Source organism: Bos javanicus, chromosome X (genome assembly GCF_032452875.1).
Source record: "Bos javanicus breed banteng chromosome X, ARS-OSU_banteng_1.0, whole genome shotgun sequence".
Classification (NCBI taxonomy): Eukaryota; Metazoa; Chordata; class Mammalia; order Artiodactyla; family Bovidae; genus Bos; species Bos javanicus.
In genome coordinates, this window is record NC_083897.1 from 116,284,592 (window position 1) to 116,299,444 (window position 14,853).

The 14,853-nt window shown below is 44.9% G+C and overlaps 1 protein-coding gene across 1 annotated transcript; it reads right to left on the minus strand.

Moving 5' to 3' along the window:
- Window positions 1-1,345: 1,345 nt before the first annotated feature.
- On the minus strand, window positions 1,346-5,659 carry LOC133243536 (melanoma-associated antigen B2-like). Its single transcript, XM_061410517.1, has 2 exons — window positions 5,381-5,659; window positions 1,346-3,149 (listed from the first exon to the last, which is right to left on the minus strand). Exon 2 carries the CDS (start codon window positions 3,086-3,088, stop codon window positions 1,829-1,831), a length of 1,260 nt encoding a protein of 419 aa, XP_061266501.1. The 5' UTR covers window positions 3,089-3,149; window positions 5,381-5,659; the 3' UTR covers window positions 1,346-1,828.
- Between the last annotated feature and the right edge of the window lie 9,194 nt (window positions 5,660-14,853).

Here is a 14,853-nt window from a genome sequence, read left to right on the forward strand (position 1 = left end):
CTCTTGAGCTGTGTTTGCTCTGCAGTGCTACAGAGAATGAATGGGTCCCTGTCCCAGGAGTGATGGGAGATGGACAAGCTATAGCCCAAGGAGTCCAAGGAGAGGTGGTAGCCCATCAGGGAAAAAAAAAAAAAGTACATCAATCTATCTCCTCATCAGCCAGGTGAAGGTTCTCATGGCATTTCTGTTCTGATAGATTTACTTTCTATAGGCAAGAGACTGTAAGCAAGATATGGAGAGCCCTTGGTCTTCAGAGGTTATCTAACATGGCCAACGTACATGCTTATACTGGCACAGAATATTGTCTCTTTCATTCATCTGTGAGTAATGAATAAGGTATACGTATTTTTTGTTAAATATATCTGGTATTCTTACTGCTCTGGCTACACATTCCAATCCAGTAGCTTGAGCACAAGGGCATTCTTTTTTATCACCTAGGACAAATTTTGAAGTGCTGAGAAAAACACTGAAATAAAAGATACAGGGTGGGGACTTTCCTGGTGGTCCAGTGGCTAGCACCCCAGGCTCCCGATGCAGGGGGCCCAGGTTCGATCCCTTGTCAGGGAAGTAAATCCCATGTGCCACAAATAAGATTCAGCACAGCCAAATAAATAAATAAATAAAAAGTAAATAAATAAGGAAAAGGAAATGAAATGTCAAAAGTACTTGTTTAAAAAAAAGACGAGGGTGTGTCTCAGGGTGGGGAGAGAATAGTATGAGTGCTCATGTTAGTTTAGGGCAGGAGTCTAGTCCCAGCTCTGTCAATTACCAGCCTTAAGTATTTTGGCACAAAACCAAACTCTAACTCTATAAGCCTCAGGCTCTCCACTGTGAAGTGAGTTTGATAAGCTCTGTCTGGTAGGATTGGTGGAATATATGTATTTATGGAAAGCATTGGGCACGGCGCCTGTATCTATTGAGACATTAGGGGCAATGGCAGTTATCACTACGATTATCTTGACCTCAGATGTTACATCAGCTGGGTTGTTGTTTTTTTTGTTTTTTGGCATCTAAGAGATGTCAGGGACTATGCAGTGTTCTAACTGATAAAAAATAAAAAAAGATCCAACCTCCCCAATCAGCCAAACTTCTGCTTAGCAATGAAACCAAAGTAATATGTTCTCGCCACCCCCTCTTTACCTTGCTTCTTTGTTGTTCTTTCTGATTTAGAGAGTAACTCAGCCTCTTCCAAATAATGACAGCTTCTCTGAGAAACTGTATCTGCATGGGCAGAGGCATGCACTGCTTTTTTTTTTTTTGACTAAATATTGCCAGTACAAGCATGAAGTTTTCTTAAGAGCACATGCTCAATTAATGTTTGTGTAAAAGAAGAACCACGTATAAATCATTTGCTGTAATTTATATTCTCAAACATTCTTGAAAAATATAATCCAATCAAAGTATATATCTTTTACATTTATATAAAGGGAAACTAAACAGAGAGTAAGTAAAGCACACCCAAAATTGACAAACTTTCAGCTATTTGTCTGTGCATCTATGTTCTGAGCCTTAGTGTGGTGTCTTGCATATTTCTATGGGTATTCTTATCCTAAAGTGTAGTTATTCTCATCTTGGATCACAAAAGTGATTTGAGGATTTCCAGTATGTTATTTCAAAGAACAAAACTCTTAATCCTAAATCTGACAAACAGCAAACAGCATGAGACCCATGTAATTCAAATACTATCATGAACCTAAAATAAACTTTGTTGTAAAAAGTAACAATTGAAAATTGAGGAATAAAAAGTCAACAAGTTATTGATGCATATTCGGAACACAGGTTGACAGGCTTTTCCAACCACAAAGTGAAGAATGGGCTTCACACCACACTAGGGGCCAGATGAGCGGCTGGATGTGGCCCTGGAGTGGGCACTGGTTGAGGCAGAAGTGCCATCCCTGGCTGCAGCAGAAGTGCCATCCCTGGCCGAGGCCGAAGGGCCAGCACCGGCTAAGGCAGACATGTCAGCCATGGCTGAGGCTGAAGTGCCAGCCCTGGCTGCAGCAGAAGTGCCAGGTCTGGCCGAGGCAGATGGGTCAGCGCTGGCTGAGGCAGAAGGGCCGGTCCCGGTTGCAGCTCTGGCTCCGGTTCTCTCTGCCTCCTCTCTCAAAGCCTCCTCATAATGTGGCAGTAAGGCGTCAGGGACCAAATCGTTGACCTTGGTCAAAAATTGCAGGACTTTCGTCTTGCTGTTTTCTGTGAGCGCTTTAGGACCCCACAGGAACTCATAGCGAGGGGGATCACTGCCAGGCACCTGGTTGTATTCCAGGTACTCTTCCTGCACCAGATCTTCTGTGATGAGCTTCCTGGTGTCTCCAAAGATGAAGTGCATTCTTCCATCATAGATGCCCAGAATATTCAGGAACTTCCAGACCTCCTCCTCAGAGGCACGATGGCCATTCAGGTAGATGACACCCAGCAGAGGCATCAGAAGACCATTCTTCGGCAGCCCCCAGTTACCTCTCATAGACTCACTGTCGCTGAGATCTAGGTTGCTCACCAGGGTATAGCAGTGACTGTTGGGCCTGACTTCCTTGAGCACCAGGCCAAACACCATCTCCATGTGCTCAGAGGCCCTGCTGAGGATCTCAGAGAATTGTGCCTTGTACCTTCTGTGGATAACCTTCACCATTTCTGACCTCTTAATTAGCTCCCTCATCTTATATTTTAACAGCATGTACTTCACCAAATTCTCTGACTCCATGGTCAGAAGATCTGTATGAGAGCTCTCAGCAGCAGCTGAGGCCTGGGAGGAATTTTCACCTCCCTGAACTTGGCCCTCGGCACCTACACCAGATCTCGAGCGTGCTGTGCCACCTACTCCAGATCTCGAGCGTGCTGTGCCACCACCACCAGATCTTTTGCGTATAGCACCTGCAGCAGCACTGGTGGTGCCTTGGGCTCCCGGAGGCCCCTTGGGGGTGCCAGCAGCAGACAAGCTTGAGGGAGCACTCTCTGAATCAGGAGGGGAGGAGGAGGTGGTCTCTTCTCCCCTAGATGTGGTAGCCTGATCATGAAGACCCTGGATCTCAGCCCGGGCCTGGCGACGTTTCTCACGAGCACGGTGCTTACTCTTCTGCCCACGAGGCATGACAGCTGTGGTCAGGGACCGCAGGCAGGGGTCTGGGCCAATAGACAGGAGATTGGGGCACCTGGAGGATGGAGAATGAGGTGACATGAGCACGTTAGAACAGGGAGATTCTACCTTGGCTTAATCAAAGGCCGCCTCTGCAGGTGTCCTTGAGGACACTGCCCTAGGAACCCATAAGCCTCCTGCTCAGCCTGTCCCCTGAGAATCCCAGAGGAAGAACAGAGGCCTTACTATTCCTCTGCATCCTCTCAGCCCTGCTTTGCATTTACTGAGGTGACACCAGGTGCTGACAGTGGGGTCCTCTCTGCTCATCTTCAGTATTATCACATCAAGTCCTGGCTCTGATGCAGACACTTCAGACCTCCACATGATCCAGAAGCAAGTGAAGGGATGCCTCAGTCCACCTCCCTCCCAGGGGATACCCAGTGCTGAGAGCTCAGTAGGGTCTTTTCAACCCTGACTTCACTGGGATCATCATTCATGGTCCTTACCTTGGCTCCTTAAAATGCTGGGCACTATTCTCCATTTGCTAACTGGTGGCTGCACCTTCAGACAAGACATTTCCCCTCCCCTAGACTTGGTATAAAACAGTAAAGCAGATGTTCAACCTCACAGCCCATCCCTGAGATTTCCTGGGCTGAAATCCAAGGGTTGGGATGCATGCTCTGAGTCCTCACTCAGGTTCCTTAACTGGGCGCCTGGCAGAGAACCTCCCCTTTCTCCTGAACTGATACCTGTCTGATAGTAAAAGCCAATCACCCTGTGTCCCCACAGGAGGAAGTGAAGATGACCTCATCTTCCCAAACACGGTCTCCTAAGAATGGAAGCTGTTGCAGGCAGGTTGATGTCCCTGTGGTCCCATTAAAGATCCCAATTCAAAGTTAAATTTTTTTTTTTGCTTCTCTTTTCTTCTATATGTCTTTTTTAAAACAAATTTATTTATTTTTAATGGAAGGATAATATCTTTACAATATTGTGTTATTTTCTGCCCCACATCAATATGAATCAGCCATAGGTATACTGTATGTCCCCTCCCTCTCCAAACTCTCTCCCCCTCCACCCCATCCCACCCCTCTTAAGCTGTTAGAGCACTGGCTTTGAGCTCCCTGAGTCATAAAACTAATTCCCAGTGGTTATTTATTTTACATATGGTAATGTGAACGTTTTCAATGTAACTCTCTCAATCTGTCCCTCCCTCTCCTTCCCCAACTGTTTACACCAGTGTGTTCTCTATGTCTGCAGAGCCAGGCTGTCCTGCAAAGAGGTTCATCAGTACCATCTTTCTGGATTCCATATATATGCATTAATATATGATATGAGCTTTCCTCTTTCTGACTTAATTCACTCTGCATAAAAAACTAGAAATAAAACTACCACATGAGCCAACAGTACCACTACAGAGGATATATCATGAGGAAACTAACTGAAAAAGACACTTGTACTCAAATGTTCACTGCAGCACTATTTACAATAGCCAGGACATAGAAGTATCCAAGGTCTACAGTTGACACATGACAGGGTCTAAGAGCTCTCCCTCTGTTCACCACTGCCTTAGCTGACCACTCCTTAGCCCACAGTGGGGACTGACATGTATTCTTGAGGTCTGCCAGGGATGACGTCAGGGAGGATTTGGTCCGAATGATGTGGTGTCGAACATATCCATAGCCCCCGAGGTTCTCACCATGACCCCTGGCAAATCTGAAACCCTCCCTTAATAACCTAAGGCTACCACTTTGACCTGGTTGCTTATTTCCCTGAGATGTCCCGGCAAGTGTCATGTCAAAACGCCCAATTCTCCCAGGCTTTAAAACAGGGCTGGCGCTTTATGTGGCCCCGTTTCTTAAGGAAGTGGCCGCCATCCTTACTCAGCGTCACAACCATGAATCATGTTGCAGACTAGCTCCCTTTGTTGAACTGGGTTTATTCGGTTAGAGCAAGGTTCTCACTTCACCAAAACCACCTCCAGTGGACACCAGGGGGCACCACAGTTGGCCAGCTTAACCGAGGCCTCCTAGAGCCCAGTATAGGGGAGTCGCTCAGTGTGGCCCTCTTGCAGTGTCGAACTCTGCTCCTCAGCCCTCAGGGCCATAATCTAGGTCCTAGACCTCCTCCGGGGTAGAATCTGGGCCTACCCCCAGAGACCAACGCCTTAGCCTGAGAAACTCTAGACCACATTCAGCCGATAGCTCTGAGGGGCCCACAAGAGCCATATCACAGGGGTGGGATGTGGATGGGTCACTTTTATTACTGGGAGGGTTGGGAAAGTCCCTTCAGCTACATTCAAGTCCTCACCTTGGTTCCAGACGAGTCCTGGACACTAAGTCTCCGCCAAACGGTTACTGCGGCTACTGGTCGAGCTCCTCGCCTTCGAAGCGGAAGTGGAGGGGAGCTGCGTAGGGTCCTACGTGAGGTCGTCTGGGGTCGACGGCAAGGGCAGCATGCTACGGGAAGCCCGGTAGCTCAATATTCATCTGTCCCTGGATTCGCTCTCAGGGTCCTACGTGTGCAGTTTATCAGAGCCCCGAACGCCTCCATCTATAAACCCAAGTCCTACAGCCCCCAAACAAAGCCCTTGCCTTCCGAAGTCCCTGCTACTGCTGCTGCTAAGTCACTTCCGTCATGTCCGACTCTGTGCGACCCCATAGATGGCAGCCCTCCAGGCTCCCCCTCCCTGGGATTCTCCAGGCAAGAACACTGGAGTGGGTTGCCATTTCCTTCTCCAACCCAAGTCCCTAGTGGAAGGAATCAGAGCACTGCTCTGGGGAGATCCTCTCATTAGCACTGATCGTCCTCACCTTAAGTCCGGTTATGGTCAAGATGACACCCCTCTGCAGATCTGAGGCCCTATCCTGCTAGAGAAGGCCTTGTCCTCCCTGAGTTCACACAGGTGGAATGTGGGGACCACTTAGAAGTAGCTGTTCTGGGTCTCTCAGAGCTAAGAATTTACAGAATGCTGTTTGGCTCCCTCTCCAGCGGTCCCCACTAACACAGCATTGTCATCTGAGGTCCTGCTTAGGCTCAGGTTCCTCCACCCATCTAATAGGCTGATCCTATTAGACAGAGGCCACACCTCACTGAGAATTTCCAGACTGAAATCAACCTGACATCTGTGCCCTGAGATTCCTGGGCAGCACAGCGATAGAGATTTTCCAGGGCCTCCTTCGATGCAGTGTGTGCTACTGTGAGTGCACTTTCACGTCCTCACATTGACACGGGACGAACCCTGTAACTCCACTCTCTGCTTTGTGAAGCTACTTGTCTTACATCAAGGTCCTAGTCTCCTTGAGAATTCCAAGTTGGAAGTCAGGGTGACCTTCATGTGATCGTAGTCCAGAAGGGCCTCCGAAAACAGGCAGCAGGGATGCAACTCGAGTCCTTCTGGATTCCTCTTGCTCAGCATCCTTACTACATCTACCACAGCCTGAGACTGCTCCTTCTACTGATCTAAGATAGCTGTTTGGGTGACCACTATAATCAGGAGTCACTGTCTCCACAGTCCTCTTTTATGGAGTTCTGATATGAGTTTCTGTTGCTTGATTAAAGGCTTCCTGGGAAATGCATATTCCTACAAACACTTGAGCAGTTACCCTCTAGCAAATCTTGGAGAAAATGGGTCTCAGTCCCCAAAGTGATGTAAGATTAGGAAAATGCAGCAGAAATCAAGGAACTCAGGACAGATGTTATGCTGTCAGAGAAAAAGAGCTGATATATTTCTTCTCCTCAGCCAGATTTTGGGTGTGTGCTTAGTTGCTCAGTCATGTCCTACTCTTTGCAACCCCATGGACTGTAGCCTGCCAGGCTCCTCTGTCCATGGGGATTCTCCAGGCAAGAATCCTGGAGTGAGTTGCTCTCCTCCAGCGGATGTACCAAACCCAGGAATCAAACCCAGGACTCCCACATTGCAGGTGGATTCTTTACTTTCTGAGCCACCAGATTTAGGGTGGTTCTAAAATGTTTGCTTTCAGGACTCTCCTGTTGGTCCAGTGGTTATGACTCTGTACTCCCAGTGAAGGGGCCCCAGGTTCGATCCCTGGTCAGGTAATTGGATCCCACATACCAGAACTAAGAGTTCATGTGCCACAACTAAAACTTTGATATGCCACAACTAAAGAGCCTGCATGTGGCAACAAAGATCCCGAGTGTCACAGCTAAGACTCAGAGCAGCCAAAAATAAATATTTTTAATTAAAAAAATTAAGTATTTACTTTCTACATAGAAGCATAGCACCTGATAATCTTGTAAGCCCTTGATAACTTGAGGGTGTCTGAATTTGCACATGCAGATAATCATATGGTTACTGAGCATTATCTCTTTCTCTCCTTTATCTCTCTTAATTCTTTTGGTTATGTGCTATGTGGCAATATTGATGGTAGGAGAGTTTGGGGGAGAGTGGATACATATCTATGTATGGGTGAGTCCCTGCACTGTTCATCTGAAACTGTCACAATGTTCTTAATCGGTTATCCCCAAGCAAAAAATAAACGTTCAAATTACAGAAAACAAAACTGTGCTTCCAGTGTAAGGGGTATGAGTTCAAACCCTGGTTGTGGAATTAGGATCCCATGTTTCAAGGGGTAGTCCTAAGATGGCAGAGGAATAGGATGGGGAGACCACTTTCTCCCCCACAAATTCATTGAAAGAACATTTGAATGCTGAGAAAATTCCACAAAACAACTTCTGAACGCGGGCAGAGGACATCAGGAACCTACAAAGGCAGTTTATTGTCTTCAAAAGGAGGTAGGACAACATATAAAAGATAAACATAGAGATAAAAGAGGTAGAGATGGAAATCCATCCCGGGAAGGGAGTATTAAAGAGAGTAGTTTCCGAACACCATGAAACACTCTCACTGGCGGGTCTGTGGTGAGCCTAGGAATCTTAGAGGGAAATATAATCGGGAGGAAAAAAAAATACATACATAAATAATTAAAACCCACAGATTAAATGCCTAATGGCAACTCCCAGTGGAACAGCAGCCTAGACACTCACGTCTGCCACTAGCAAGGTAGGGGGGCGGCGGGGGGGGGGGGGCTTGACACGGAGGCACAGGCTGCATTGCTTAGGGTAAGGACCCCGTGTCTGAATGCCCCGAGGGCAATCTGAGGGAACTAAATTGAGATAGCAACCCAGACTCTGGGATAGCTATCCCGTGAAGAGCTAATACCCAGTGATTTTCTTAATGGCATCTGGGAACGCATCTGTTGCCTGTTGATTTCGCAAAAGCTGCTTCTCCTATTATTTTGATATTTTAAGTCAAACCTCTTTCTAAATTTGTCAGGCCATCCTTTGCTGCCATTAAATTCTCCAGCTTTAGATCCTTCACACCCGCCTTTTGTTTAGGTTGTCATAATGACTTTTATTTTTCTTCAATCATATTAGAGTCTATAGGTATGCCTTGCTTATAGCAATCCTGCACCCACATACAAGCTATATTTTAAACACAAGATAAAAATGTAGTTCAAAAGAGCACAAGGTTTTCACACCTGCTGGTGTAGCTGCACTTAAATTTCCTGTTCTTTTTCTTACAGTGGTCCTTATGCTGGATTCATTCATCTTGAAGTGGTGGCAACCACGATTGCAGACCCACACTGTGGTACACAACAAGCAATTCAACTTTTTTGCATAATGTCGTGACTTCTCTCTGCTTCTTGAGAGCACTTCCAGCACCACTAGGGGCACTTCATATGAGTCCTATCATGTTATTCAAGGTTTACAATATATCATAGTAAACACAATGAGAACTACCTGAAAACCATTGGTGGTCAGTTTTTTGAGATCACAATTTACTACTGAAACTGCTCATCAGGGACGAATAGTGCTATTCATGGTCCATAAGTGTGTGTGTGTGTGTGTGTGTGTGTGTGTGTGTGTGTGTGCATGCACGCATAACTTTTGATAAATTTAATATTTTCATATTTGTGTATATTTTATGGTTCAGTTCAGTTCAGTCACTCAGTCATGTCTTACTTTTTGCTACCCCATGAATCACAGCACACCAGGCCTCCCTGTCCATCACAAACTCTCAGAGTTCACTCAGACTCACGTCCATTGAGTCGGTGATGCCATCCAGCCATCTCATCTTCTGTCGACCCCTTCTCGTCCTGCCCCCAATCCCTCCCAGCATCAGAGTCTTTTCCAGTGAGTCAACTCTTCACATGAGGTGGCTAAAGTACTTGGAGTTTCAGCTTTAGCATCATTCCTTCCAAAGAAATCCCAGGGCTGATCTCCTTCAGAATGGACTGGTTGGATCTCCTTGCAGTCCAAGGGACTCTCAAGAGTCTTCTCCAACACCACAGTTCAAAAGCATCAACTCTTCGGCGCTCAGCCTTCTTCACAGTCCAACTCTCACATCCATACATGACCACAGGAAAAACTATAGCCTTGACTAGATGGACCTTTGTTGACAAAGTAATGTCTCTGCTTTTGAATATGCTATCTAGGTTGGTCATAACTTTCCTTCCAAGGAGTAAGCGTCTTTTAATTTCATGGCTGCAGTCACCATCTGCAGTGATTTTGGAGCCCCAAAAAATAAAGTCTGACACTGTTTCCCCATCTATTTCCCATGAAGTGATAAAATAGACTAGTATCTACATAAATTTTATGCATTCATGACAGCTTTTTCTTAATCTTTTTATATTCCTAGGATATGTGAGTCACCTGTTTTTTCAAGTCATCTCAAATCTCTGAATAGTTTTCCAATGTATTTATTGAAAAAAATTCATCTATATGTGGACCTGCACAGTTGAAATTTGTGTTGTTCAAGGGTCGACTACATACAAGGAATTGGCAATGCTGAGTCGTAGGATAGTTACAGTTGTGATTTTCTGAGGAACCTCCACACTTCTTTTCCATAGTGGCTGTGACAATTTATATTCCCAGCAACTGTGTGCAAAGGTTCCCTTTTCTCAACACCCTTGCCAAAACGTGTTATCACTTGGTTTTTGATAATAGCTCTCCCAACAGGTATGAGGTGATCTCTTACTGTGGTGTGGATTATCATCTCTCTGGTGGTTAGTGATGCTGAGCTCCTTTTCATATAGCTGTTGGGCATTTGTATGTCTTCTTTGGAAAATATTTAGGTTCTTTGCTCCTTTTTTAGTTATTTTCAATTAATTAGTCTGTTACTGAGTTGTCTGAGTTCCTTTTATATTAAGTTATCAGACATATGGCTTGCAAACTTTTTCTCCTATTCCACCTTTTCATTTAGTTGATTGTTTCCATTGCTATACAGAATCTTTTTAATTTGATGTAGTGCCATTTATTTTTGTTTTTCTTGCCTGTGTTTCTGTTGTCAAATTACAAAGAACAACAACAACAAAAAAAAAAAACTAAAATCCCCAGAACATTGCCAAGACAAACGACAAAGAGTTCTCCCCTATGTGTTCTTCTAACTGTTTTAAGGTTTCTGATCTCATTTTTAAGTCTTAAATCCATTTTGCATTTTTTGAGTATGATGTAAGATACGACTCCAGTTTGATACTTTTCATGCAAATATTCAGTTTTCTCAACACTATTTGTTGACTGAGGATACTATCTTTTTCACTGTGTATTCTTTGTGCCTTTGTCAAAGATTACTTGACTATATGTGCATGGTTGTATTTCTAGGCTCTATTCTGTTCCATTGGTCTGTGTATCTATGTATATGCTGGTATCATATTGTCTTGAACAAAGGCAAGAAGAGCCAGGCTTCCACCTTTGCTTGTCTTTCTCAACGTTATTTTGTCTATCCAAGGTCTTTTGTGGTTTCATAAGAATTTTAGCATTTCTATTTCTCTGGAAAATTCCAGTGGAATTATGACACACAGTACATTAAGTCTGTAGATCACTTTGGGCAGTATGGATATTTGAACAGTATGACTTCTTCCAATCCATATACTTGGGACATCTTTTTATTTGTGTCTTTTCCAATTTGTTCCATCAGTGTCTTGTTGCCTTCAGTGTATAGACATTTCACTTCCTTGATTAAATTTATTTCTAAGTACTTTATTCTTTTTGACATATTTGAAATAGAACTGTTTTCTTAACTTCTTTTTCAGATAGGTTGTTGTCAGTATTTAGAAGCACAACTCACTTTTCTGTGATATTTTGTGTCCTGCACCTTTCTTGAATACCTTTCTTAGTACTAACAGTTTCCTGGACACTCAAAACATTCACCCCACTGTCACTTTGCCCTACCAGGAAAGGTCGCAATCTCTTTTGGTACCAAGCTGTACCAGCCCGAGACAGGGGGTGATGCCAATAGAGTCAAATCACTGGGCTTATGCATTGCAAGTGCAGCTGATCTAAGTTTTATGCTTACCTGTGGTACTGCAATTTCTTAATTGGGTTCTAGACCTTTTATAAAGGTATTTTGTTACTTATACAATTTTAAAATCTGGGCTGCTGAGGGGAAACAGGGGCTGGGAATTCCTGTTCCACTGTATTGCAGATGCCACACAGTCAAGACCCTTTTCTTTATTTCCTGATAACAACAATTTCACTTAGTCTTCATTCACATTGGCAAGAAACTCCCAATACTTTTGACATGTTATCTTTCTCTGAATCACAGAGATTCAAGGATTTCTGATTCATTATCTGATTCATTATAGAAAATACCAAAAGCTTTATACTTATACTGAAAAACAGTAATAAATGGGATATACTTTGTTCATAAACACAGATACAGGAGTCAAAGAAACCTTCAATTACAAGGAAGAATATTTCAATACTATGAAAAAGAAAGCCCTAAGCAGAAAAAGATACATATCCCAGTTACTGAGGTCAAGCAAGAACAAAAAAAGACATAAAATGTATTCCCTTAAGCTCCATCTTGGCACTCAATTACTTGGAATACCTACTTCTCTTTTCAACCTCAAGATGAAGGATCTGCCCTGGATGTCACTATGTGGGAGGAGCTGGAGGACTTAGATCTGGAACGTGCCCTGCCCATGGCAGTAGCACTCTCTCTCAGCTCTCAAGGCCTCTCTCTACCTCATCCTATGATGGAATTCAGGACCTCCGAGGGCTGACAGCAGCAAGTGGACACTACAGAACCCCAGCGGTTCTGGGTGGCTATTTCTTTCACTTTTTATTAAGGGGCTTCACATATATATTTGACAATTCCTACTCTGACCTGAGATTGCCCTCCTTAGACAAAAGGTTTCAAGTCCCTGACAACTATACTGTGACAACAGACAAAAGAGATGTTCAACTTGAGGTCTCTCCCTGGATCCTTCTTATACCTAATATTCCTGGGTGTGCTTTCCTCAGTCCAGATGTATGGGTGTCCCCCTATAAGCCCTTGGCCCTTTGATTAAAGGCTTCTTAGGAAATGCCACATCCCTGAAAAGCCCTGATCAGTTTCCCTACTCCAAACCTTGCAGAGAAGGAGTCCCTGTCCTAGAAGTGATAAGAGATGGGAAATCCATGACATAAATAAGGGGGCCCAGGTAGAGACCTGTGAGAGAAACAAAATGTGGTAACCTGGCCATCTGTCCTTCAGCCAGACTTCTCAGGCAACCTCTGTTCTAATAAATAAATTTTATATTTTAGATCTAATAGATATTTTCTATACAAAAAAAATGCTTATGTGATGATTGTTTTGTGAGTCCTTGATCTTTAAACTTATTTGAAACCTCATATGTATGCATAGATGATCTTATTGCCAGCAAATATTATCTCTTTTTTCCTCTCTTCATATGTCACATTTGTTTTGGCATTATTATTATTATTGCTCTGGCTACTTATTACAATGTAATAGTTTGACCTCAGAGTCTTTCTTCTTATTGCTTCCAATACATTTCACAGTAATGAGAATAAGAAGGGAATTAAGGGTACAAGGTCAGCTCAGGCTTGCAGGAGTGAGAGGGTGAGCTTTAGACTAACTCAGATCAAGGGCCTATGTCACTTACCAGCCATGGAAAAGTTTGTCACATTATTAAACTGAGAGAGCCTCGGGCTCTTTAACTGTGAAGGGAGTTTGACAAGCCCTGTCTGGAAAGACTGGTGGCATGTGGTGGTAACTGTAAAGCATCTGCCACAGGGCCTGGCAGGCACCATATCCCTCCCTTCTCATGACTGGTGCCTGCACTTTCCAACAAAGATCTGACCTCCGTTAGGGCTGATATCGAGCTTCCCTGGTGGCTCAGCAGTAAAGGATCCGCCTGAGATACAGGAGCTGCAGGAGACACAGACTCAGTCTCTGGGTCAGAAAGATCCCCTGGAGGAGGAAATGGCAACCCAGCCTAGAATTCTTCCTTGGAATATCCCATAGACAAAGGAGCCTGGCAGGGTACAGTCCATGGAGTCACAAGAGAGTGAGACATGACTTAGCAATTCAACAAGAAGAAGAAGAAGGCCTGGTATAAAGAAGTGAGGGAGAGCCTTGCCTGACAGTCTTCCCCTGAGCTTTCTAGAACTGACATCAAAGGGGAGGGCAGGACTCTCCTTTGTACCCTCTATTCAGGGATGAGAAGACCCCTCAGTCTCCACTCGAGCTTCACAATTTGACTTCTGGTGGGGCCTGGGGAATCCCCTCCTTCTTGACCTGAGGCCTATCTCCTCATAGTAAGACCAATACCTCCCTGTGAGCCTGGAGGAGGAAATCAGAGTGGCCTTATCTAGCCACCCCTCCCCATAGTCTCACAAGAATGAAAGCTGTGGCAAGCTCCTTGAGGATGACAGGTGGTTCCTCTCAGGGTCCCAAGTCAGGGTCCCAAATTTGACTCTCAGCCAAGCCCAAGACTCCCCCTCTGTTGACATGGGACCACCACCATCAGACCAAAATCCTAACTTTCCTGCTACTCTTCGGTCAGAGCTAAAGGGCCCCTTTGCATGACAACTCTACCTGTGGCCTTCTAGCCTGACAGTAGGGAAGATTCTCTGTGGCCATCCTGGTATGTATGTTTAAACAGTTTTACCATCCTCACCCTGACTTGGAAATAACCTGGAAATATTCACAAACTGGAAATATTCCCTGACTTGCCTTAAAGCTTTTCCCATCAGGCCCCCAATTCCGAGACCCCCAAGGAAGAAGTGGAGTTTGCCTCATCGGGCCACAACAGGCTGTGGTCTTCCGAGGCTAACAGTAGTGGAAGCAATGTGTTCTGCCCCCATTGTTTTGAGATGGATGGTCTTTTCAGTCATCAGGGTCCTTACCCTCTGGTACAAACTGGAAATCATCCATCTGCTGACCTGTGGTCGCTCTGTTTGATCAGGATGAGATTCCTTACCTCCATGTGATCCTCTGGGAGGAAGTGAGTAGGACTCACCATGTCACCAGGCCTAAGTGGCACAGTCTAAGACCTAACAGGGACAGTGCCCTCAGTGGCCCCCTTCTTTCTGAGAGGGATCCTTCATTGTCAGTCAGTGCCATCAATTGAACACTATTAGGAACTGGGTACCCTACATCAGCTAAATGAGGCTTCCCCATTAGCCCAAGGACTTTAAGGCCCTGAAGCCATTCACCTTCAGAAAATAAGGGATAAACTTAGTCTGAAAGCCCTTCCTGTTCCCTCCCAGGGCCCATTACATTTGCAGGGCTTTCCAAGAATTTATTGTAATGGGGTAGTTGCCTGCCACACTCCTCAGACAAGAGTGTGCCACTGTCATACCTGGGATTTCCACTCTCTGATGAACAGCCCGCCTATAAACCAAGGTCCTCATCTCCTTGACACCAACCAGGCAGAAGTCACGGGGCCCTTGAGCTGGCCAGCACTTACCTATGCCTCCCAGGGCTAACTGGAGAAGATGAGCTAAGTGTAGTCTTGTCGGCTGTGAGTCGAGGG